Raw genomic sequence first — 26,979 nt, forward strand, 5'->3', positions numbered from 1 at the left:
ATTGGATGTCTGAGTCCGGCAGAGAAATTTTTTAGAATAAAAAAAAGAAACTTTCCATTGTAGACTCTGGAGAGAACAAAGTGAATTCCAGTGCACTGCTCTCAGAGCGAATAGAAGCAGGTTCAGAGTCTTCAGATAGTCAGTCCAAACATTTATTATTGGTATTATTTTCAGGGAGATCTGTTTTTGTCTGCTGCATTTTCCTCTCCTTACAGCAAGTCTCAGATTTTGGCAATTGGCATCAGTATTAAGGGGCTCTGGGTTTGGAGGGGCTTTTTTCTTTTCTTCTGTTTGTATTTTTTTTTTACTCGCGTTTTAGTTTTGGGAGAGGGAGGGCTGAGAGGAGGAGGAGGAGGAAGAGGAGGAGGAGGAGGAGTAGGTAAAGGAGGAGGGTGAAAAAGAGGACAGACAAATGCTTGCAAAAGGAGAAGGACTGTGCAGACAAAATACTATATCTAAAGGTTCTTTAACTCTCCCGGTTTTTGCTTTTGTATTGTAATGAGCAGTTTAACATTTTTCAGGGCAGTAGTTTTTGCTTCGGTGTGCACTTTTTGGCAGATTGAGCAAGCAGGCAGTTCAGTGCTGTACCCCTTGTGTCAGGAAGTCAGCTCATTCTCTGCAGGTGTTTCATCCATAAACAAGCATCAGCCACAGGCTTCTTTTTCTTTACGGAAACCCTCTGGAATTTAACTTTCAGATACAAATACTTGGAGAAGTTGGCAGCAGAGGAGTATGAGAAGGAGCTGAAAAGTCGGAGTGTCAGCCGAGGGAGAAGTGAGCTGTCCTTGAACCTGAGATCTCCTTCAGCTCCATCCTCACCTGTACCCAAGTGCATCAGCCCAGCATCTGTAGAGTCCCAGGAAGAGCTGAAGACCCCTTCTATCCCTTGTGGAACTCCTCAACCCTCAGAAGGTAAGTGAAAAGGAGGGCAGGGGAAAGAATGCTGGGTTTATCACAGTTTCTCTTGAGATAGTGGTGATTTTTGATGTATGAGTGCAAGAATATGATCTATGAGGTGTCAAAGTAAAGGATCTTACATTGTTCCATCTTGTCTTCCTAAATTTCCTATTTTTTGCATTGATCTGGATATCATATAATCTGTTTAATAATAGGATACACTGCTAATTGTTGCTATGATTTATACTATCATTGTCTGTTGCTCTTCTAATGGAATAATTAGTAAATAGAGAATACAGAGGGTCCTAATTTTAGTGTCATGTTCCTTATATATGAGAAGTTACTGAATGCAAGACAAACAGTATTCCTGCCAACAGATTTTGCGTATGTGGATTCTCTGAAAGAAATGCAACAGATGAATGCCAAGATTATAATAACCTTCCAGCAGAGCACAGGCTGAATGTGACAAACAGAAAAGGTCTTGAATTGAAGGCAGGGGGAATGTGTTGATTATTTTTAATACCAAGAAAAACTCTTAAAATTGTAGCACAAGTCATAAAGGACTTAAAAGAGATCACAGACAATTAGTAAAAAGGAAAGTATAACTAGTGTTTGCACGGTTGGTTTGCTGTCATATAATTTATTGGTGTGCAGAGCAATGGTTTTTTTGCATGTGTGTGTCATTCTGCCACTTGCATCATGTACCTCTCCTTGAAAAAAACACACGCCATACAGATTTATATTTGCACCACATGATGTTGCATTAACATTGGGAGCTAGAATGCATGTTGAGGGCAAATTATCACCATCACTCATTTTTATTTTATTTGATTTCCTGCTACATGCTATTGGTGATTAATGCATTTGTAACTTGCACTGCTTGGTTTTATGGAGTGTTATGGCTGGTAGCATGCTATAAAGCAAGGCAATTTCAGAAAAAAGTTACAAACACTGAATGTTGCATATGTTTATCCTCACCATACTAAGTAGGCAAAGTTTATTTTATTTAGTTTTATATATTTTCCCAATTATATTCCCCAGTTTTCTTGTTTGGAACCTTAAGGGTCTCAGTGGAATCATTTGAACTTAAAAACCACAGATACTTTCCTCCAATACTGATAGTCAGAAACATCCAAACACCCATTTTATTTAGTGCTATATTGCTTTTAGAGAAAATAAGCTGGATTTTTCCACCATTAGGATTTCAGAGCTGGGTAGGGAGCAAGTGTCTCTTATGATGATTATTTTAACATATTTCTCCTGGAAGCATTAAAAAAAAAATTGCAGCATGAAATGGAGCAGCACAATCCATTTGGAGAATACATTTAGAGCAGGTGTACAGGGCAGCTTCAGACAGCCAGAATATGGCAAAGCTATCAACATGTGGGTAGACAGGACATCTCTACTGAAACCCCTGGCAATATAGTAGGCACTGGAGGGCAGCACCTGGAAGCCTGGCAAGCGAACCACAAGGAGGGAACATATGAATGGGGCAGAGTAGGCTTCCAGCCAAGGGCAGCTGCAGGCAGGTGGCCAGGACAGAACCTGAGCAAGGGCCTGAAATCTGCATACTTCAGTGGGATCTGGGCATGGGCAATGACTGCTTTTTCAGACCTACCAAAAGCATTGGAGAGGTCGCAGGAAGTCATGAGCATGTGGGCAGGATACAACATCTGGAAGTGCCCAAATTCTTGGATACCTGCCAACAGGGCACAGGCTTAATATAGACATTGCCATGTTCTCTATACTATTGCCTTACTTCCTTATGCTCCATAATGAATTAAAATCTCAATTTTACTGTTCTTAGGAATGGTTATGAATCCCACTTAATAGGTAGAGAAACTGAAGTATTATCTTACTTAAGCCAGTTGTGGAAAAGCTGAAATAGAGCCATGGACTGAATTCAGATTTACTTACACCCCAAACAGTTGCTTTGAACAGGGGGTCACTGTCATTCCAAGCAGGAATGAAACTGTGGAAGGAAAACACTTCCTTGGTTCTGTGCATAGGATGCTCTAAAGACTCTGCAAGAATGGTGTTAACAGATGTGTGATACTCATCTGCAGAATTCAGAACCTGAAGTCAAAAGGAAAGAGTGTTCATCTACTAGCAATACAATAAGGGATTTTTGAAGTCAGATTTATTTTATTCCTTTTATGCTGAAATATCCTTTAGCCATCCAGTATCTGCTGGTATTAAAAAGGAAACAGATTCTGTCTGTGAAACTTTGTCTCACACTGAGAAATGTGTCAGTATCATTACCCAATATAAAAATCTGGACTTATTGAGCTGAAGTGTTTTCTTATATAAAACAATTGGTTCCACTGAAGTAATCAAGTCTTGTAGTACTTACTCTTGTAAAACTTGTGTTATGGCATTCAGAGGAAATGAAGGCAGTCCCATAACTGCAAAAAGGAGCTTAATTTTTTTTTTTCAGAGCAGCTACTTACTCTTTTGTAATTTCATTGGAGAATATTTTGTGAAGTGCAAGTATGCAGTAAAGGAGGAGCAGCAATAACTGAGACATCTCTGAAGTCAATCTACAAAGGAATTGCATGTGAATCCTTCTCTGAAAGAAGCAGCTCTTTTAGCACTTGAGGAAGCAAGCAGGCCAACCCGAGTGCACACGGTGGAAAGAAGGAGACTTTCTGAACATAGTGGTAGTTGAGCAGGGTTCAAATACTGCCCAAAGCATGACTGATGAGAGCATCTCAGTAGAAGGGGAAGCACTAGAGCATGAGCATGCAATGAGGCCAATGCAGCCCCAGTGGTAGGGCCAAAGGAACCATGAGACAGAAAGTCAGAGGAGGAACTGGGGTGGGGGGACAAAAAGGGATCATTGTTCTTCATCTGCATAAAGAAAGAGCCAGTTCACTTGGCACTAGTTCTTATCATCACAAGGAACGGGAGGAAAAGATTGGAGTAGAAGTGGGCTGAGATAGGGAGTCTCTGCAAAATTCAGAGGAAGCAGAACCCTATTCTGGAGGAAATGAAGGGAGATAAAAGCCAAGATTTTAGGTGATGCCTGAACAATTGAACCAAGAGGTCTTGGGCAGACATAGGCATTTTCAGCCTTACTGTATGCATCCACAAGATACACTCAGCATACGTATCTCAAACCTCCAAGTAGAAAGCAGAGAAAACAGATGAGGATATGGTTGCCTAATCAATTAGCCTGACAGGGGATTACATGTGGGCCCAGAGGGATGTTTGTTCTCTCTGAGGGTTTATAGGACCGGAGGGTTGAGTTCTTATCAGCAAGACACAGCATCTTGTGTCTGCTTCAGGGTTGATTTATAGTTGAGTGTTAAAAAGAAGTCCATATCCCTCTACTGCATTTTAAGTTCTTAGCCATGCTTTTTGGAAGGAATCAGCTTATAAAGGAATCATGCTTAACATCTCAGGCACAGCTTCTTTGCTGTTGACGCTTTTTGATATGACCAGGCTTGCTTTCCTGAGTCTTTGCACTCTCCACCAGTAGAAGTCTGAAGTGAGGGACAGAGCCTGGTCTGTTATTTCTCTTGCCACCTGTAATGTTGCCACTTAGAGTAGTGTTTTGTCTGGCGTCAAAATGAACCCAGTAGGTGTGGGACTGAAAGTCTGAGCTCATTTCAAATAGGCCACTACCACGCATTCACTGAGAACTGTATTTTTTGACATCTTCAGAAGTTCTCACAAGTATCACTGCAAGGGATTACATGATGGAAATCCAAGTGATGGACACATGTCTAGCTTGCTGGTTTTGTTCTCTTGAGAGTGTTTCCTGGTAGATTTGATTTTTGTACTGCTTTTTAATGGAAGTACTGCTGGACTTAGCTCACTGTTTTTAAGTGATTTGAGTTACAGGTGGACTGTTTGATATTATCCCTAAAGAGAGAGAGAGAGGCTGTCAAAATGAGTGTCAACATATCCTTGTTTAGTTCTAGAAGTGCTTAGATTTTGATATTTACTGAACTCAAAAGAGCAGCATATGTCAGTATATTGCTCTTTACTCTTTGTTATGTTTTAGATTATGCTATGTTACTGCATATTTCTGGTATGTGTGAAATATTTCTTGTTAGAAAAGTATCTGGAATTCTTTTGAACATTCAATTTTTCTCAAGAATTTCTTACATCTCCCCTGACTTTTTCCTTTTGAATCTTCAATGTAGTTTCATGATGACAAAAGTGCAGTAAGCATTAGGAGTCCTGGCCATGTTTTAATCAGCTTCTTTCTCCATCTGAGCTGTTGGAGTTGACCTTTTTAGTTACTGCATGACAGCTTTTGTTTTTAGAGAGAAATATCTAAAATTCATACAAAATTATGATTATTCATGGATGAATTGGTGACATCAGTATATATGGACCATTGCACCATGGCTAGCTGAGAATCTTTCATGCTAAAGGACCACATTACCACATTAGTTCCAGGAACTCCTGAAGGATTCCTAAGTTTCCATCTCAGTTCTATTCAAATCTTGGCTTGACTTTAAAATGCTCTCAGTCTATACCTACACACTGGCAGCTGTGGTGAGAAACACATAACTGGGATTTGGAGTGTCTGCCAACTTCTTGACAGACCTCTGTAATTTTGATTCTCTCCTAGGCAGTGTCCAGGATACAGTCATAGGTAAGGCACATTTAGAGAAATGAGGCATGTGCAGAGGTGCTTATGTATCTAGCATTAGACTTTTAGGTGCTCTCAATATAGAAGAATGTGATATTCAGTTTTTTGGCTTATATTTATTTAGGATAAATCTACTTACCTGCTCACTGGAGGACTGAAATGTTTGGATTGCATTACAGTATTTCAGTGTGATACTTTCTTTTTCCTTCAAAGGTTCATGTAGTTCCTGAAGAAATTCTTACTATATTTCATGTAATGCAAAGACAGTGAAGAAGAGAAGTGAAGAGTCCAAAAGACTCTTCTGCAATGTTGTAATGAAAAGTAGTTAACAGAGGGACAAAACAAGTATGACTTGGTCATTATAGTTCAGCCACCCAACACAAGATTTAGTACAGAGGGAATTTGGGAAGTATGCAGAACTAACATGCATGCCCATTTTTGCCACTCTTTGCATGGCCATTTCAGATTTCAGAGAACTGTGAGCTGCTTGATGTGAATATGTGTGGATGCTCTTCAGTTTCTTTGCAGCATGCAGAGAATATTTGCATGTGAACATCTGCTGTTACTGCTAAAAATCCTAAAGGTGAATGAAGTATTTTCACTGAGAAAACAGGGAAGAAGAAACTAAGTGTACTATCAACAGTGTTTGCTGTGTGCCAACTGATAAAAAAGCTCATCGGGTGCCATATGCCAACCAATTGGAAACTAAATATGTGCCATATGCCAAGCAGTTGGAAACTTTGCTCAGTTTTGATGTGGCTATTCTGAAGTAAATGTGCATGAAACAACATATGTTTTTTGTCAGCCAAATGTATGACAGTGCCATTTTCAGACTGTGCCATTCAACTGTGTTATTAAAACTAATATTTGTATTTTTTTCGTTGAAGTGTTCCTCGTCAGGTGAAAAAAGAATTCTTCAGAACCCAAAGAAAATTCAACCAAAAGCCACAATCACCCTGCTTTTTGGTTTTGTTTTTTGTTTTTTTTAAATCTCTTCTTTCCTGGCTCTGTCTAGGCACTGAGTTGTCAATGCTCAGGTGAGATGCCCATTTTCTGCTGGTTCGTTCAAATCCTTGTGCGAGTCCAACCCTGCAGCTGTGGAAGTATGTATAAAAATAGTGGGCTGGCTCCAGACAGCGACAGAGGGGGCTTGCCAGGCCACTCTCACGTGCAATGCTGTCGTCACACAACATCCATCAGTCTGTTGCTCCTAATGTTCCTGAGCATGCCGTGGACTCGCGTTTTATTTTTTATTTTATTTCCATAAGGCACTTGCACAACTCTCACGTCGCTCTCGTTGAGAGGGGTGAACCTGAGATGGCTCTGTTGTTAAGTGAATCTCTTTCTCCCATTGTTCTCTCCACCAGTGAGTGCCAGTGAACCCGAACCAGAGACAGAGACAGAACCAGAACCAGAACCAGAACCAGAGCAGGAGGCTGAGGCTGAGGCCAAACAGGGAACGGAGACACCCAAGGAAATAGAGACTACAGAAGTGGGACCAGAGAGTGAGGTGGAGCAAGGACCAGAGAGAGAGCCAGAAGAAAGTGCAATACTCAGTGAAAAAGAGAGGCAGAATGAGGAAGTGAATGAAAAAGACAACTGCTCTGCATCCAGTATATCCTCAGCAAGCAGCACTTTAGAGAGGGAAGAGAGAGAGGACAAGTTAACCAGTGACAATGAAACTGGTAAAGTGAAGCTTTTTCAATAATGAAGGGTTTCTGGTGGAAAAAAAAAATGCTAAATTAGCAGCTCGGATATTGTGTTAATTAGCTAACAAACCATTTGCACCTATCTATGACTTTCTTCCCCATGGCCAAGTCTTGTGTACTCTCTGGTTGGACATCCAGACTTTCTTGGGGTTTCTATGTTTGAGGGACAGCAGGGCCTTGATGAAATGAACTTTCATTTGATTTAAGATCATTTTCTTCCCCTAAGATTAATATATTAACTATTGAATCACCGTGTTGCAGAGACTTGCATCTCTAGCTCCTGGAGAATTTATTTGGGTTCTCTGTACATAAGTAAATGAGACAAGAGGCTGTGTTGACATGATTTGTCATGAAGTTACAGATGTCTTTTCTCATCCTTCTAGTGGAAAAGGAAGAGCCGTGAGGGCTTAGATACTGATCCTTCTCTTCAGTTCTTCCATCTTGGTCAGGCTTCAGACAGCAGAGGGAGATACATAGGAGCTGCTGAAGATAGGTCTGGACTGTGGCTGTCTTTAGCTCTTGTGGAGGAGTCATATGAAATACATCTTGTCTGGAAGAGACCAGTTTTGTGGTGCTGCATGATTCTAGTCAAATATGCCACCAGGTACCAGCCTGGAAGGGCCTAGCCTGGGAAGCACCTTAAATACCAAGTTTCTGCCCAGAGAGATAATGATAACCAGAGTTTGTCATGCAGCCCAGACAGGGAGGGGATAAAAGGCAGATTTTGACTTTGTTGAGTACTTTGTTCCCTTTTTTATAGGGAGGTAAAGGAATGTCATGTAATTAGGGCATTTAATTCTCAAGTTTTCTTTGGTCTGAACCATGGAATGCATTGTCCTACATTTTCTAAATTCAAGATTAAAAAACAAGATGTGCTTCACAGTGTGAAATAGTCCTGCTCTGTCCTGAAAGAAGAGGGATAGATCTGAGGATCTGAGTCCCAACAATTACCTCATAGACATAAACTGTCTGATTGAACTGTTCAAGTTTAGATCTGTCACTTTTTTTTCTGGGAAGCATTGCATAAATTATATTCTAAATTTAAGAGCCAATTGCTTTTCAGTCAGCACTAAGATTGAGTTACTTAGAATGCTATTGTACTCGTAAAATATGGGGATGGATGTATCTGTAAGAAAGTCAGCGGAGGAATCACAGATGAAGGATGTTGTTAAACTGTGGAATAGTCCAAGATAGTCCAAGTGCAAATAAAGGAAAACAGTTGCAGGTTTTTTTCTCCTTATCTTGTCTGTAACCAACCTGTTACCATTCTAATTTAAAGTCCCTATTTACTTTTGTTGAAAGGTAAGAAAGGTACTCTTATTTAAATCAACATCCTGAAATTGTCCTACACTGCAAGCTGACCAAAGATTTATTCAGTAGTGCTGTGTAGGAGGTCTAATGTAGTGAATTGTTTTCTCTCTAGTCAGTGAGGAGTTTTGGAAAGCAAACAAGAGCACTTTCTCCAGCAGTTCTGGCATTATTAACAAGCATTTTGCTGTTTATTAGATAGTCCATTGATTCTGCCCAGGTGCATCGAGAACAAAGGAATAAAACCCTTGGTGCAGGCTTCTTCATTAGCCATCCTGCCAAATATAGCTTCCAGCAAGTCTTGTTTCTCCAATGGTATATCAAAGCCATAGAGAGGAGGGCAGAAGAGTCACCAAGGTAGCAAGAGTCTTCACAGCAGTGATCTTTGATCACCTTGGACAATTGGAGGTAGATTTAGGGAACCCAGATTAGAGATTGTTTCTGGGGAAATTTTGATGAGCAGTTTTGCAAAGGGATTATCCACTGCAGGATCCCATCTGGTGAAACTCAGAGTGGATAGATCATATGGGGTTTGTGAGATGGATCTTGGGACTGATCTTAAACATCTTTGAAGGAAGGGTTTGGAGTAGGGGGAAATCCTCTGCAAGGGCACAGCTAGGTAAAATCTGTGGTGTGGGGAGGGAGTTGTCTACGATGACGTCCAGTGAAACTACCTCAGAGAGAAATCTAAGAAGCTGCTTCAGGTGATAACTATTGTTAAGAAAGCAATCCCATGGATCAAGTCTGAGGAATGGAAGCAGTCAAGCCACCTGCAGGAAAGTAGGTGGTATCCATTTCTGAAAAAAGTCCTTCTTTTGTCTGGGGTTAAACCTCTGGACTGATTTTAAAACCTATTTTAGAGCTTGATCTAAGTAGAGGCAAGAGTCATTGCTGTCCATACACTTTGTGCTGCAAGGCCTTACACTTTATTGTGGTATTATTTTAAGGGAGGGGACACAAGGAGCTGTGGGGCTCTGGATGTAGATCTCACCAAGAGGACACCTTCTCAGAGCACAGGATTGCATGTTGTGGTATCTTTTTTCCATTGAAAAAAGAAGCCATAAAAGATATTTAAAGTATTGAAAAAGGTGGGAGCCTAAGTGAAGAAACAAAGATAAAATGGGAGTTTAAAAAAGGGCAACTGACAGGTATAAAAATCTTTAATCACAAGGACCAAAAAAAATAGACAGGCTAGCGATCAAAATAAGATGATGAAATAAAAGAAACAGAGTTTATGAAAAATGTATTAATAAAATGTGTAAGGACTATGGGGAACAGAAGGAATTCCATACAGGAAATACAGTGAGTGTGAAGAATTATCTTTGTTGCATGTTTAATCACTTCAGCTGATACCCACTGGAAAAAGGAGTACCATAATTTTTAGGCACATTATCCACATTGGTTAGCAGCATTAAATTCAGGGAAATGGAGTCACAGAGGCTTACATCATATATTTTTACAATTTGACCACTATAATTTGTTATTTATGGTACTGTCTCAAACATGGTATTTTGCATATTATTGGTGAGAAAAGCAGTAGTCAGAAAGATGAAGCTTCATTACAGTGACATGTTAAATGATTGAGATGTGGGAAGGTCAATAGTCTTTCAACACCATCATATAAAAGAGAGGGTAATAGTGGTTGACGAGCAGCATGGTCAAAAATATTCTATAAAAGTTCTCATGTTATAAACAACTTTTAAAATCTTGGTTATGCTTAGGCTCACTGAGTTGCCCTGAGACCTGTACCCTGGGCATGCAGCCTACTTTGGAATTCCAGTAGTTTGTGTTGTGAAGATGGCCCAGGTACCCAGCCAGGGGATCTGAGGAACAGCCAGGACTGAAAGCTGTCCTTCCCTAGCCAGCAGGGTGGGAGGAGGAGAAATAAACAGCTGCATGTTGATCTTGACATCAGGCAGGGGAGATTGCTTTCATATGGAATTTTCCTGAGGTTGTTCCAGTATATGGCCAGGTGAAGAGTATGATGATACCCTATTTTGTGTCATTGTCACAATATTTAAGTCCCATTCTGGAATACTAAAGGTTATGAGAATTTTTGCACTGTATAAAATGAGCTGAGGTAGTAAGTACAGAGTGAAATGTGACAGATTTCAGAAGAAACCTGAACATTCAAATCCTGAAAGTTATCTAGTCCCTCCCAAGCTACATATTATTCTCTACTTCCCTTCCTTTTTTGAGAATTACTCCCAACCCATCAAGATTGTGCCATGTATCAGCACTGTACCTTATTTCAAAATTTTCACAGTAACAGCTTGCCCAGTTTCAGACTAGTTATTCATGAGCCCCTCAAAAGTTTTTTTTTCTGGTGGGTTGAAGGGTGTTCTTGGTTCTCTGACTTCCTTCCCTTGACTCTTCCCATCTCTGTGTGATTGCAGGTCCATGGTCACAGACCATTCAGGATGCTGGTGTGAATGAGCAGTGCAGTAACATCCTCAACAACAAGCGGTTTATGCTGGACATGTTGTATGCGCATAACAAAAAGCCCAAAGATGAAGAGGAGAAGGAGCTGGAGGCGAAGGAGGAAAAGAAGGAGACGGAGGAAAGCGAGGAGTCACTCACTAGCTTAGCCAGCAGGATCTCTATTCTTCAGGCCACAAAGCAGGCCAAAGATGAAAGTGTCAAAAAGATGGAGATTGGAAATCTGGACAATCAAGGCAGTGTAAAAGCCTTCGCAGAAAAATTTAACAGTGGTGAGCTGGCTAAGGGGACAGCAGTGCCTGAAGATGAAATCAGTGAACAGGTCCCTGAGAAAACACCAGCACAGACAAAGAAGGAGTCTGATTACATCTGGGACCAGCTCATGGCTAATCCTCGAGAACTTAAAATCAAAGACATGGATTTTACAGACTTGGGGGAGGAGGATGATGTAGATGTGTTGGACATGGATATGGGTCCTGGGGACTCCCTTGTTCCCCCTCCTCCACCTCCACCTTCATTTCTGGGTTTGCCTCCTCCACCGCCTCCCCCATTGTTTGGATGTCCACCTCCACCTCCACCCTCTGCTAATTTATTGGCTCCTCCTCCACTGTTCAGCACTCCTCAGGGTTTAGGGTCACCCCAGGTTTCTAGGGGTCAGCCAGCATTTATAAAGAAGAAGAAAACTATCCGTCTGTTTTGGAACGAGGTACGGCCATTTGAGTGGCAGTGTAAAAACAACAAACGCTGCAGAGAATTCCTGTGGTCGAAACTGGAACCCATTAAGGTGGACACTTCCAAACTGGAGCATCTCTTTGAGTCTAAGTCCAAGGAACTGCCTGTCACAAAGGTACAGCTTGTATTCAGCTTGCTATTTTTCTGCTATTGTATTGGTATTCATTCTGAATTAGCTCTAGGTGATTTATGTTGTTTATATCAAACCAGTGGAAATTAATGGATGTGTTTCTAGCTTGGCCTATGACGGAAGATTCCATGGCCTGACACTAGGGATGAACTCAGGGCACTATACACGCCAAGTTGCCCTCCTGTCTCAGCCCTACCAGTTGTGGGATATCACTCCAGGTGGCAAATACCAACAGATTTTGCAGCAGATTGTCTGTTGATGAGTGCCAAGCTAGGTATTGGAACCTGAAATATTTTCTGTTGCATTCGTGAAAAGGTCACAGCGTGGTGATTCATATCTGTGTATTTGACAGTTCTTCACTTGGTAATATTTTCCTAGTCGTTATGTGGAAAGGTTGAAATATCAGACTGGATCTGCTGCAAAGAGTCTACACACATGGTTTGTTCTGAAGGATCGAATTATCAGCTGGACCAAGTTTACAGCTGCACTCTGCAGGGGTGTTGGGGTTTTGTTTTATGCTGGTGAACAGTCCTATTTTAAATCCTTAATTTATGCAATGTGGCAATTTTAGGACAGAAGCTGGCACAGAAAATACCTCTGTAGCTAGGATTCCCTCTTCCTCAGTATTGTTATAAAACAAACTCACAAAGGCTTGTGACATGGCTGTTTAACATTAGAATCAACAACAAAAGGAAGCTTTTTATAGTTACATTTAGGAGGAATTTGAAGTAGCACTAAAATAGTTATTAGCCTGAACATTTGTTTTTCATGGCTACATAAACTCTTTTTCTTCTAAGCAGAATAATTGGTATCAGGGAAACAATGTTTTTTTCCAGTTAAAATGCTAGTAAAAAATGTCCACTTCTCTTAAAATAAATGAATCGCTTGTGTGTTTTCTCCGTATGCCTGTCTGTCTTACAATAACATAAAAAGCAGTCAGCACCTTGAATATTTTACTTGTCATTAGCTAGAGAAAGTTGTTCTAGCTATTGTGTATTATAGATATTATTTGCTCTTACTCTGAGGAGTCCAAATATCTCATTGTAAAGGTTCTCTGCATCACTTGTTCAGTTTATTAACTCAAAAGTTTCTAATAGTCATTCTTGATCTTCTTGACCCAGTGGAAACTTTACAGTTTCTATAATCAAGCCCCCAAGTACTTAGCAAACAACAGGTACATAAAGAGATGGCTCGTGTAGATCTTGCCATCACTGTTCTTCGCTGAATTTTTTTGTGACACAGGTACATGTAGATCTGAAATGTATGGTGTAGAGCCTTTAAAAACAAATTCAGCTGATTGTTCATCTGGCCAATGCTGAGATTAATTTCTCTGTCTAATTCCTTTTCTGCTGAGGAAGGAATGCTGGTGACGTCGTGGTGTGCTACTCCTCATCTCTCTCCCCGTAAATGCGAATCTGCCACAGATGGTTCATAGATGGAAAGAATGAGAGCATTTTCTTAGATCCATAAAATATTTAATTCCTCGAATTGAATGTGGAATGATGACATATTTACCATGTCCAAAATTTAGCTCTGTGCTAAGTGCCAGCATTGTAATGGATCATGCTGGCTGATTCTTAATCTTTTATTCTCACATGAAATTTTGATAAAATGTTAAATTGTTGGAATTATGACTTGTTTACTTTTCCAGTCAATCACTGTGCATGTTCCCAAACTACTCTTGGCCATGTTCCCTCCCTCACACTTGCTTCTCCAACCTGCCTGATGCTTTGGCACAGCTTTTGGCTTCTGGCTGGAAGATGAGTGAGCAGGTTTCTTTGAAATTAGTGCAAGTCTGAGGAATGATTTAGGTGACTGCTTTCCCCTTGGCGACTCATAACTGCTCTCTGCTTGAGACTTTGTACTTTTGGCTCTCTTTCCACCCTGTCCCATAACACAGACATAGAAGTCTCATTGTCTCATTACAGAGAAGACAATAGGGACCGAGGAGTACTGTAGTAGAACTCTGTGCAGACTTTTGAAACTCATGCCTGGTTTTTGTGAACCCCAGCAAGTCTTCCAGAGTAGGAGATGGTCCTTAGATCATTAAGCAGACCACCAAATCCGTAAAAGACTTGAGATTGGGCACGAAGATTGCACTCAAATGAGGATAGCTCTCGCTTTTTCCAGACTACTTGGTTTATTTCCAGAGAGCACATTCCCTGTTGTGTCTAGTTTCTCCTGTCCAATGGCTGCAATCCAAAACAGGTTTATTCTATAATATCGTAAAGTCTGACTCACAGCTCAGTTGGTTTAGCCGAAAAAAGAGAGTGCAGAGCAACAAATCAAAAGTCAAATCTCCAGATTTCGTAGCAAGAGATGGAAATAGGTGCATGGAAAAGGAGCAGTCCAGAAGGATGAGAGGAAAAGCAAAGTCAGGGTATATAAGGGGGGGCTTGGCTCTATCTTGTGCAAATGCTCTCTCATACAGCTGTAACCAATTTTACTCCAGTTTCTAATCCTTCACTGTGATTTCCACAACACACAGCTATAAACAGCTACTTCCTGGCTCATGAGAAGTTTTTCATTAAACACAATAGACTGTAATAAAATAAAGTGGATTTTAAATTGTAGGATATAATACGGGATTTGGGGGGCTGGGACTGGGAGAGAAGATTCCTGATTTTAGGAAAACTTATGCCACACTGAGGAACTTGCACATTGATTTTAGTTAGTGGAGCACCTTTTAGTTGCAGATGGTTTATTTTTTAGAATAGAGCACAACTGCATTATATTTGCAAATAGAAAGAGAGATCAGGTATTCCCTCAAAGCCAGTCTAGTATTTCTTTCCTTCTCACTCCACCAAACAAAGCAGGTATTTTGGCAAAGTATTTCAAAGCGTTTACTTTCCTGTGAAGAGAAATGAAAACAGCAGACACTCCTAAATCAAATACTGTTGTTCAGCCCTTTTGCCATCCACTTGGTTCTGCATGAAAGTATTGTTTTGCTGATTCATGCATACCCTGTGGGATATAGTGATCCATCATGTGCCCACAGACATAAAAATTAGTAGGAGAGACAAATGAAGGAATCTGTTTTCGTGTGCACATGTATATACATGCTTAGACACATACTCCTTTTGGAAGGATTTGTTGCAATTTCAATAAAATTCAAGACAAGTCATAAATGTGGACCAGAATTTCTGAAAAAGATTACATAGTATATCCTGGAAAAAGTCAGTGGCAGCTGAGTGATTCCATTTTAAATCCCCTGTATTAAATCCTTGCGAATTGAGATTGAAATTAAAAAAAAAAAAAATTTTAAAAAGCTATCTCACTATTAAGGAAGATTTTTCTGTACTACTGACGCAGACTTCTGCAGCTTTAAAGACAGGAGCTATTTCTGAGTTGAAGCTCAAATATAATTATTTATTTATATGACTACTTGAAAACTTATTTAAATTTTTCTACTTCCCATATTAATTAAAGCAAAGAGGCTTGTTTAAGTCTATGTTCTCATTGGTCCGCAAATCACCTTCTGTGGGATAGTAAGAGTTTCTAAATAATCAATCTGGACTACCCAGTCTTCAACAGAGGCAAGAGAATGTGACCAGTTAGGTCTTGTAAAGGTATAAATTCACTGTAATTTTTAATACATTGCAGAAATGTTTGCTTCCCACAAATTATACCACCTGATATGTTTGTATTTTATAATTACTTTGTGTTTACATTTAATAATATAGTATATATAGTATTCAGATGTTCAGTCATTACACTTCATACTGAAACATTAAAATATAAAATCAAGTGCACTAGTTCAGTGTTCCCTCAAGCATTTGAATTCATTCTCTGTTAATCAACTTATAAAGCACAGATTGAAGTCACCACATATCATAATAGAAATTATTAGCTGTAGCTTGTTTTAACAGTCAGACACTTCCACATGTGCAATTTCATTGCAGACAAAAAGCAATTCTTTTCCTAGCAGTAAGGTAGTAAAGTTCATAGTAGTAAAATCTTTCTCTTTTCTTCATCCTTTTATTTATTTGGAAAGGATTTCTTTGGAACTCAGACGTCGTCCCCCGAATGGATTTAAAATCTCCTCAGCCCCTGTTTGTGAAAAGGGTTACTCACCCCAACATTTTATATCCCACGTGCAGTTATAGCTCTGGAAAATACCTCCCTGCACCCATGCCCTGTGCAGCTCATCTGTCTTTCATAACTCATTGCTAGGGAGCGTGTGCACAGTTGGGATCGCAGTGATCCCGGCCATGAGCGTCCTGTGTACCCCAAATGAATATGTCTGTCTTGTCAGACTTGGGAGCCTAAAAACAGAGCTGCAGATTTGAGGCTTACTTACCCAGACCACATGTGGGAAGCCTAAATTTAACTCCTTTCCCCTGGCCTTTTCCCTTCTGCATAAATTCTTTGGAGCTGTGTAATTCTGTGCTCCAAAGGACAAGGTAAAAAGTGGTGGTTTCAAAAAGGCTTAGTGCAATACAAACTCAAGAGGAAGCAGTCTCTGGTGAACCCTTTTAGGTTTTAATGTGGTCTTGGCCACTAACTGTGGTCCTGAAAATGTGATTAGTGGCTCAGGAAGTAAAAGTTACTCTTTTAAAGGAGAAACTGCATCTCACATCCTTCAGGTAGCTCCCCAAGAAAAAGAGGAGTCTCTTACTCAAAGAAGAGAAAGCTCAGGAAGGCTTTGGGAATACTTTTAAAATGTTAAGAAGAGATCAGTTCTGACAGAACTAATACAAAAACATTGAAAATAAATGTTATCTTTGCTCTCCTAAAATTAATCCTGTGTACTGCAAAATTGTTGTTTCTTTTCAAGTTTAAAAAAACAACCCTCTTATTACTTTCACAGATCATACACATGTGGTATTCCCCAACTCCTGTAAACAGCACTTGCCCTCAGTCTCATGTACCCACAGAAGTTGCATCATACCACATTACTTGTGCTGTATGATAAAAGGTTTGTGGTATCACACAGGTGCTGGGCAGGCTGAAGGAGCTTGTGGGCAAACCTCTTCCTGTGCAAGCAAGGTTCTGAGCTTTGCCAGAAAAAAGGTGTCTTTGTAATGGTACAGCTGCATTCCCCATTGTGGGCTGTCCACAGCTGGAGGTGTTTTGATGAAATCATATTTACTAACTTCCAATTCAGAAGCAGCACATAGGTCTGGCAGTGGGGTATTTTTTGTCTCGGTGGCTGTGGTGCAGACCCAAAGAAAGTGAAGGACAAAGCTCCATAGTCTGAAAAACAATCCTGAACACAGACTGAGACTCAAGCAGTAAGTCTCCTCCTTTCCCCAAATCCACAAGAGATGCAAGACTGGTGCATCAGTGTGCAGGACTTCTCCATACCCTCTTATGCTTGACAGTGCTCCTCAGCCCATCTCTGATAGGGCAAAGGAAGAAGAAGAAGAGAAAACATGTTTACAATGTTCACATATATGCAGAGGGAGGAAAAAAGCCCTGAGTGTGAGGAGCAGAGTCCTCTCACCTTTCAGCTACCTGGCACATGATATATGTAGTTACAAAAGAGACACCTTCCATTGTGGGATAATGGGAGAGAGAAGGAGGCATGCTGAAGTGTAAAAGCAAAAACCACATTCAATACTACATTATGCCATATGAGTGGATTTTGAGTCACCTTGTGTAGTTGGTTCACATTTTGCCACTATAAGGATGGGGAGAAAGAGAGAGAGAAAGAAATTCATTTGGTCTACTCTAGAATGGAATTGAAAGCATGTGTTGCCAGTTCTGTGTGATTTTATTATTATTTGTACTGGAGGTAAGATCCAAGGATATGGATAGTCTAGAATGAAACTTTGGGAAAAGCATGAGGGTTGAAATTTTTCTGCATCTGTGAAGGAAGTGACAGACACAACATGAGTGGCAGGGTGAAATAATTTTCCCCTCGCAGCCAGAGGTCAGAAAACGATGCCAGTGCCTCCAGAGAGGTACCTGCAGCTCCTTTTCCATGCCCAAGGTGGATTTGTAGCACAGGAGAATGCTGGCAGGCAGGTGGGAACTACTCTTTCCCTGTCAGACACACAGGTGAGAGAGAGTCCAGATCGATGCATCCAACAGAGAATTGAGCCCTGGAGCCCCTCGGCTGCCCAGCTGCTGCCCCACCAGCCCTGTGCTGGTCAGTCCTGCTGCACAGCAGAGCTCTGGGCTGGCAGAGACTGTTTCAGGTGGTTTTGAGTGGCTCCTGCCCCAAACTGCCCTTGTGGGGACTGTCTCAGGCTAGCTCTGCTTTCCATGGCAGCATTCAGATCTCTGATTGAATCCTGGCAGCTCATGTTGATACCAGCAAGGATGTGCTAGAAGAATTCAGCTTGTTTTGGTGCCTACAAATAAATTTGATTTACATTCAGCGTCAGCTTTCTTGAGTGGGGGAAGTCATTAGTGAAAGGAGTGACTTTTCCTTTACAAAGCAGATCAGAGGAATAATGACCTCGTTTTCTTTTTTCCCAGAAAACTGCTGCGGATGGGAAGCGACAGGAGATCATTGTGTTGGACTCAAAGCGAAGCAACACCATTAATATTGGCCTGACTGTGTTGCCCCCTCCCCGCACCATCAAGACTGCTATTTTGAACTTTGATGAATATGCCTTAAACAAGGAAGGAATAGAGGTAAGAAAGAATAGTCAGTGTCTTCAAGTCTGCGTTTTCAATACTTTTTTCCCAAGTTGCATATAGTACAGGCCAGACTGGTCATGGAAGAGGGAGAAGGGGGTGTATTATGTCATGTCTGAGTGTTGAAATTTGTGAAATCAGTGCAGGGGGCTCAGAAGCATGAAGTATCGTGAGCCTGGGCATGCTCAGTGATCATGGATTATCTGCTTTGTTTGAGTAGCAATGGTGCTAATTCCTCTCAGGTTTTTCAGAGTATTATCTGAAGCTTGACTGAAATACTGTGAGCAGCAAAAACAGGCAGTGAGTTACTAGGGCTGATGCAACTGGTATAGGGTTTAATAAATTTCATGCCCAGCTAGCTGTTGGAGTCATTCTAGATTGTATATCTAATGGAAAACAAATACAGCGACTAGTTCTGCCCAGAATAGCATTTCTGTGTTACTGTTGTTTGAAGAAAAGCAGTTGGTATAAAGATTACAGATGATGTAATTTTTACCACTACATGTTTGACTTTGCAGATATTCTTACCAAGATCCAAGATGAGCTCTGTTTATTATTTTTTTTATCAAAACATTTTTCTTCTATGAAGTGTAAAAGAAGGCTGCGGCTCCACTGTTTTTTTCATTATGCTTGTAGTCATTTCAAAATTTTTTTTTTTCACTAAACCTATATCATCTAGTAAGAGTAATCTGCACAACTACAAATCTCAACCAATGGCTATCAGAGGTCACATTCACAGTCACCTTTTAGTGGTTTGGCACTGTCCCCCATGATTTCTGCCTTTCCACCTTCACCTTGCTGACTACAAAAGAAAATGAGAAAAGCTTCCCAGAATGAAAATGGAGTTGCCAACAGTTACATGCAAAAGAAATGCTTAAGGCAAAAGATCCTTCTAGATGGAATACAAGGCCTGATTTATCCCTACTAGAATGTAATTCCTTCCAAAAGCTTATATACTTACATATATATACTTATTTGCTATATGGATACTTTACTCATATTATGAAGGCAACAGATCATTCTAAAAAAACTCAATTTTTCATGACCCAGCCCATGTACCACTGCAGTCTGCAGTACTAAGCTTTAAAGTGTTGGAGAGAAGTACCCCACCAGCCAAGTTAGATCTCAGTGCTGTAGGCAGTGTTTCCATACAAAGTCCAACATAAAATGGCTGACAAAGAAGGACACAGCTTCATTAACTTCACGGATCATCTTCTTTGAGTTGTGTCCTTCTCTGGCTTCAGGTGCTCTGCACAGCCCACCCTTTCCACTGGCAACATTTGTCTCTGGGCTGTCCATCTGCCAGCCACCTGTTGTGGTGTCCACAGCTGTGGTTTGTACCACCACACCCTCCTTTGGGTGGCCTTTCTGCTAGCTGCCAGGAACCCATAATTTCATTTAAAATGCATTTGAAGGTGAATTTCAGTTTGAAGAATTCAAGAAACCAGGAAATTGTATACTGTTGATGTACTTGCCCAGTACTAAAGAAAAGGTCTCTGAGGTCTGTGTCCACAGCTTGAAGCTAAGGATGTAAGTAATCCTAATGTGATCACTCAGGTATTTGATATCAAGAGGAAGGGTGAGTGCAGCAGAGCCCAGGTACTTTGCATTTTGACCAATGAAATCTTCATTGGTTTGGAAGGATGATGTCTGTGGAGAAAAGAGCTTTTTGTCCTCAGTTATATACTTTTTTTTTTGCTTCTTATCAGGTAAAACCCTACACTGAATTCAGATTCCCTTTCCCAATCCCAAACTACAGATTTTTCTTACAGCATGTTACAGAGTCAGCCCTTTACAGTGATAGAGCAGGCTACATTAACCTATGCAGAATTGGCCAGGTAGCACACAAGTTGATATAAAAATGCATTGTTGTGAGTCCCACTGTTTTCAGCAGATCCCTGCCTCAGTCTTCCATAATGGCCCTTTGGTCTACAGTGTAGACAAGGTTTTTTTCCTGTGTCTGTTATCTGTATCTGTCTGTTCATTTGCTTTAACCCTAAAGTTAGCATAGAGGGAAGAGAGGTTGTCATTTCAGCCTAGATTTTTAGAAAGTTTTCTGGTTCTTATCTTTCTAAATATAAGGAAATAATTGGTATCCACTTTGAATGAATCAGTAATAGTGTAAGAATCAGCTTCATTTATTAAAAGAATCCACAGATAATAAAGCAATTTGCTATGTAATACAATTTATAGCTTATCTATGGGTTGATTGAGGCAGGAGTGGTATGGAAAAAAATTATGCAATTTGCCTAATTAAAAAAATGTATCACAGTGGATACTCAAAAGCCTTTCTGCGCAGTAATTGTCGAGATGTCACATTCAGTAAGCAGAAGAGAGAGATCTAAAAAGAGCAGGGAAAGAGATATGATGACAACATAGCATTTGCTGCTAAAATTTCAGAGAAGCTGTAATTTAGGATCGTCTTCAGCTTTTGTCAGATCCAACACAGAGCAGAGCACCAAGAGTGTAAAAAGTCACCTGAGTCATCCTTTCCCTTGGCAGTGAGCTCTGTGGAATGTCCTTTGCTGAGGAGCCTAGCCACTGTCATGTGAGTGTGTGTGTGGCTTTAGCTCTGCACCTTGGTGGATTAAATGGTACCTTAAAAGTGACATTTTAGGACAGTGGACTAAAGCAGTGCTGATAATAGTGCTAGCAACAAGGCAGGATGCAGTGAGCTGCAGGCTACAAGTTTGTTTTAGCCCAACTCACCATGAAGTCCACGGTTAGGCCAGTAGGTCCAGTAGACCCTCCACTGCTGCCCTACCTCCTGCTGAAGGCTGCTTTGCTTTTGACATTGAACTCGTTAGTAATCCATACGTTAACTTTAAACATACGTAACTAAGTGGACAAAGTCCTCCAGTTATTTTACAGCCCTCTATTCCAAAGTCTGTTGTCCTCAAAGCAGCTAGGTACCCCTGAGCTGTGAAAAAAGGCAGAAAGTGGGGCCATGACACTGGAAAGGCAGATGCAGTCCACTTAGCATGCAAAGCAGGCACTGTTTAAGACTTATTTTCGGAGGAATGCACATTGTGTGTTTGGAAGCATGAGCCAGTCCAGCTGAAAAAAAATTTTGCCACCTTACATTTGCCAAAGTGTTTGTGTTTTCCTTTCTTTGAAAGCTTGGCATTCATTGTGTTCAAACAACTTGGAGCTCACTGCAGAATAAAGAACTGCCTTCTTAGCATGGATGAGGTCTTGCTGTGAGTGAAGCAGAAGAGGCGAGCTTAAAATCCTGGTGCCTAATTTTTATGTACTGGGGGAACTGCAAGAGTGGAGTCCAAAAAACCCGTCCTTGGTGCTTGTCCTTAGTGAAGGAAATGATTGGATCCCTCTGTAAAGGGCTGCTCAGTGAGGAAACTTGGATCAAAATCAAATTATACCAAAGAATGTGATTAATTTAGCAGAGTAGAAGTAAGGTAATGCTGTGAGTAAATTAGCATGGGTTGTTTTCTGCTTTGTAACAGAGTTTTGTGATGATACACCATGTTGATTGCATTAGTAGGTATAGCTTTTAGTAAATCTTTGAAATGAAAAAATCTCTCCAGGTGTGCTGCACCCTCCATACCCATAATTAGTAATTTGAAGTCTAGTTGTCTGAAGTGGCTAGATAGCCCTGAGATGTAAAATGGGGTAAGAAATGAGAGCTTGGTGTTAAAAGGTTAGATGGTGACTTGTTTAAATAAAAGTAAAAGTTTGATTTTTGGAAGCAAGTAATGTATTTACATTTTTATTCTGATCATTGACACAGTACCTCAACATTTGCAATTTTCAATTTGTTAGCTAATGCTTTGTAAGAGTACTATGGGATGTTTCAAATGAAGCTAGCTCATGTGACCTGAAAGAGCACCTTTTTCACAAGTCTAGACTTAAGAGAGAATGGCCTCAGTGGTGCCTTGCTGGTCAGACACCCACAGTCAGCATATCACAGTGCTAATCTGTTTCAGACTTTATTTAAAGAAAAAATGCCACACTTTCCTTCCTTGCAGCAAACCAAAACAGCTTCTGCAGTTTCTGTGACCAGCAATGACATGTTCATGTATTTCAGCAGAGAGCTAAAGACGCAGAGTGGTCTGAGGCAATGGTGTCAGTTCCTGATTTACAGGGATGGCCATCAGTGTTTCAGATGTAGTTCCTTCTCAGAATTGGATCGTTTTTGGAAGAGTTGTAATAAAATCAGTGCAGGCAGCCTCCCTTACTGTGAAGTTCTGACCTTCATATGCTATTATATTTTCTTAGAGTTTCTACAGGTAATGCAAACCAGCAAAGGGTCTTGTTAACAGCCACCTCGAAAGCTGAAATGTGAGAGAGCCTTTTAGGAGTTGGATTGTCTTCTGAGATCTGTCAAATATCTGGTGAAATACCCACTGATGTGTATTTGGTTATGCAGCTTATCTATTTGTTGTCCTTCAAGTCGCAGAAAGCTTTGGACACAACAACAACAAACAGATATTTCACTTACTAATTTTTTTCAGGCTGTTGTTTACCTGGTAAGATTAGTTGAAACCAAACACAAAAGACAAGACACCCCTGCAATCTCATCATCACTGAGAAGCCCCAGTATGTCATGAAAGAGAAAACTTAAGCACCTAATTTCCTCAGAGGTTCTGGGCTATTCCCTGCCACTTGTTAGGTTCTTCCTTGCATCCCACACTGAAGCCCATGACCCTCAGCCATATGTTGCTTTTGAAAGTCTTTCCTCTTAGGAACTTCTGGAGATTGTACCTCAGGGTGGCAGAGTCCAAGAAATAGACAGTTTGATCCCTTTGCTGAAAATACAAGCAGGTGGCTGAGTCCAGCAGTCCAGCAGCAGAACAGTTAGGATCCATTATGTCATGTAAAAATTACTTACCTTCCTTCATTATTTGTGCACTGGTTTTCCTCTGAACTTAAGACTCTGACCCAAATAGTTGTGTGAGAATGCGTGAAGGTGAAATACATGTGTCACACATACTAGAAAATATGAGCAAAGGATTTCTTTAAAAACCAATTCTTCTTTAATTGACATGAAGGCTGCTGACACCACCTCAGTTGCAAGAAAAGGCTGAGGGATCTGGGCCTGTTTAGCCTGGAGAAGAGCAAACTGAGATTATCAACGTATTTTAGTATCTTAAGGGAGGGTGTCAAGAGTATGGACACCACTCCTCTCAGTGGTGCCCAGCAATAGGACAAGAGATAACAGTGAGAAACTGATGGACAGGAAGTTTCACTGGATATGAGGAAGAGCTTTATTGTGAAGGTGACTGTGCCCTGGTACAGGTTGCCCAGAGAGGGTGTGGAGTCTCCCTCACTGAAGATATTCAAGAGCCATCTGGTTGCAATCCTGTGCCATGTGCTCTGGGATGGCCCTGCTTGAGCAGGGAGGTGGGACCAGATGACCCACTATGGTCCCCTCAAACCTGACCCTCTCTGGGATTTTGTGTACTGGGGAGAGCTATACAAACTAATGAATGGACTCAGTTTGTGATTCAGTGGTCACATCAGGTGCCAGTAACCTGCTGCCATACTGTGATTTTGTGCTACTTTTACTGTTAGTGTTGTTTCAAATAATAGTAGTTATAAAAATTAAAATAATCATAAAGTTGAAGATGGTGCACTCGTCAGTTTCCAGCACTGACCAAATAGCTCAAATTAGTCATAGAGTGGAAATCAAGAAGAGGAGCATTTCACTACTTGCTCAGGGGCACACCTAGGGTGATGACCAGCAGGATCAGAATTATTTGCCCAAGCAGATCAAAAGTGCTGGTGTAGTTCATTGTTATGAGGGCGCTTGCACCCTGGATGGGGTGAGACCAGCATGGCTTTTCAGCAGCAGGGCTGATCCTCAGCAGCTGGCACCACAAGAACAGCTCCTTTGCTTGGCATCCTCTGTTTCACACAGTACGGTACACAGCACAGCAGCCTCGCAGAACTTGGACTTGAATGCTTTTTGTCAGCTCCATCTGTCTTGTGATGTTTATATAAAGCTCAAGGAGGAAGAGAGTCCCTTTGGAAATGAAGCTCACTGTTTCTTTGCTCTCTTTAAAATGCCCCAAAGCAGTGCAAAATCTCTGGAGTGAAGGCACTGCCCCACCACAAAATACTTGTGGGATCCCTGGGCAGCTGCCAAAAGCCCTAGTTATTTGTAGGAGGCAATTGAGAATACTGCTGAAGTGTTAGCCTTCAAAAATGCATCAGAAGCATTTTTATATCCATCACATGGCTACTGCTAAACTCTCCATGTATGGATGTTCAATATGAGCCTATTTGCAAGCTGTCTCAGCTGAGGGCATGTTGGCTTCCTCTTGTTGTGCAAGAGAGGAGTAGGCACTAAGATGCCTGACTCCTTCAAGGGACACTGCAAAACACCTTTTTTTATGAGTTTCAGGCTCAGTCTGGGTTCTTAATAACTTTTTTACATGAGCATTGGTTCAACACCGAGAAATGCCATGAAGCAGCTATTTGTAAATCTAGTTTTATGTTTATGACCCAAGTGACAGATTTCAGCATGTGTGGATGGATGGATGGATGGATGGATGAATGGATGGATGGATGGATGGATAGCACATCTCAAAATCAATACACAAATGCTGTCAATTTTAACAGGTGTACATCAGAATATTTTCCAAGCAGTCCTTTTCAGTCTAAGGAAAAGCACCAGAGTGTATCAAGGGATTTTCCTCCTCTTCTTTTTTTTTACTTCAGATATTAATTTATTAAGGTGGAATCTTGCAGTGTCCAAGCAAGGAGGCTTTTTTTTGTTATTGTTTATAACAACAAAGAGAAAGAGAGAGAGAGGCATTAACAGAAAGAAATGCTTCTTTATTTATGTTTATGGAAGTCAGCAGCAGAAAATGAACAGCAATACAAATGCTGTGACTGAAATTAAATAAGCCCCAGTTGAACAAATTGAACATTATTTGTGTGCTTAACTCTCGTTCTTTGCCTGATTGACCTGGAAAAGTCCCTTTCTCTCCATCCATGCTTAGCTCCAGTGCTGTACAGTCAGGGGAACTATCAGTACTGGAAGGGCCAGTTGTGCTGCTTTGATGAATTTGCTATGTCCAGTGTTGGAACGAGGCTGTAGTTTGGATTGGCAGGTCTGATAGCTCTTTGGCTGTATTTTTATTATTCTCTCCTCCCCTTTAAAACAGCCTCTATCATTATAGACAGCTGCAGCAAAAACATGTCATTCCTCAAATGAATAAACATAAGATGTGTTAAAACTCTGCTTTCCTTTAAGGAGGCATTGATCAGTAGGGTGGAGACCTCAACTTATCTGATGCCTTCATGTTGTTTTCCTTTTTTTTTTTTTGCTTGGAAGTGCATTTATTGTGTTATAAACTGATTAAGAAGCAATACCTTAAAGAGCAATGCTTTCAGAAGAAAAGCTGCCACATTTAAACAAGCCTATAAAATCCATTAATTAAAGGAAAAAATTAAAATATTTTGAGCCACACTGACAGCAGAAACTGAAAATATTGAGATCCTTTTTCAGATCAAAAGGAAAAAAGTCCATATGTTATGCACTGCTTAATTCAGCTTTAAATTCAATGTGTGTTCCTTGGGAAGTTGTCAGGGTGAAATCTTCAGGAGTGACCTAGTAAGCTGCAATAGTTTCCATGTTCCATAAGAAAAACAAAACAGACTGAACAAAAAGTAAGAAATTATGGAAACAGCAAGGCACAGGAGTCCTCAAGTTATTCCTGCATACTTACAAGTGTGCCAGAAGATTTGTAGATATTGTGGCTAAAAAGGACCTTAAAATCTAGTCTCACTTGCTGTAAATCACAGGCCACAAAACTGTTCTCCTTCTACCCTTAATTCCATATCTAATTTGCAAAAAGATGTTAAGTTCTGACTTAAACATATGAAAGCTGATGAGATCAGTCCTAACCAATTTCCTTTCTTCTCCTTCAGTGTTTCATTCCCTGACTAACTATATCTACTGAACACGGATTTTAAAAAAATAAAAAGGCATTTTAATCCAGATACATTTTTAAACAAACTGCAGGTGTGAGAGATAGCAATCCTCATTTTTCTTCCCTGTGCAGTGGGTTAGTTCTTAGTTACTACAGTGCTGTCCTAATTTAAAAGCCAAGGACATGAGGACTTCTGCTGTGCCTTCTGTGAAGTCACCCAGCAAGCAGCCCTCACGCTCCTCTCAGCCCCCCCACTGATGCCTGCGTTTTCTCTCCCTATACAGAAAATCCTGACCATGATCCCAACTGAGGAGGAGAAGCAGAAGATCCAGGAGGCACAACTGGCAAATCCTGATGTCCCCCTGGGAAGTGCCGAGCAGTTCCTTCTCACCCTCTCCTCCATCAGTGAACTCTCCGCCAGGCTCCAGCTCTGGGCTTTCAAGATGGACTATGAGATAGTGGAAAAGGTGAGGGGAAGCAGGGAGATGGGTGGAGACTCTTCTGAGGCTTTGCTTAATCTTTCCCTGACCTTGGTATTATATAGACATTTTGAGGAAATGGTAAATGGGTCGCTTTTGTTTCGGTGGCCAACCAGGAAACAGCTAAAATGATCCTTCATAATCTCTTCCTTCTATGAAAGAAAATTAAGAGATTATGTCTTCCTTCCTTTAA

The 26,979-nt window shown here is 40.7% G+C and overlaps 1 protein-coding gene across 12 annotated transcripts in view; it reads left to right on the forward strand.

The window, feature by feature from the left end:
• FHOD3 (formin homology 2 domain containing 3) overlaps window positions 1-26,979 on the forward strand; it is a 374,055-nt gene that overhangs the window by 299,618 nt on the left and 47,458 nt on the right. For 11 of the 12 annotated variants that reach the window (XM_085052233.1, XM_085052234.1, XM_085052235.1 and 8 more), the window contains 5 exons: window positions 698-912; window positions 6,871-7,188; window positions 10,917-11,806; window positions 18,248-18,406; window positions 26,592-26,774. In XM_085052233.1, the coding sequence (XP_084908359.1) occupies window positions 698-912; window positions 6,871-7,188; window positions 10,917-11,806; window positions 18,248-18,406; window positions 26,592-26,774 (1,765 nt within the window). The remainder of the gene's footprint in view (window positions 1-697; window positions 913-6,870; window positions 7,189-10,916; window positions 11,807-18,247; window positions 18,407-26,591; window positions 26,775-26,979) is intronic. The other variant, XM_085052240.1, reaches the window with a different exon arrangement.

The sequence above is a fragment of the Lichenostomus cassidix genome, chromosome 2, assembly GCF_008360975.1.
Source record: "Lichenostomus cassidix isolate B80296 chromosome 2, HeHo_3.0, whole genome shotgun sequence".
NCBI classification, from domain to species: Eukaryota; Metazoa; Chordata; class Aves; order Passeriformes; family Meliphagidae; genus Lichenostomus; species Lichenostomus cassidix.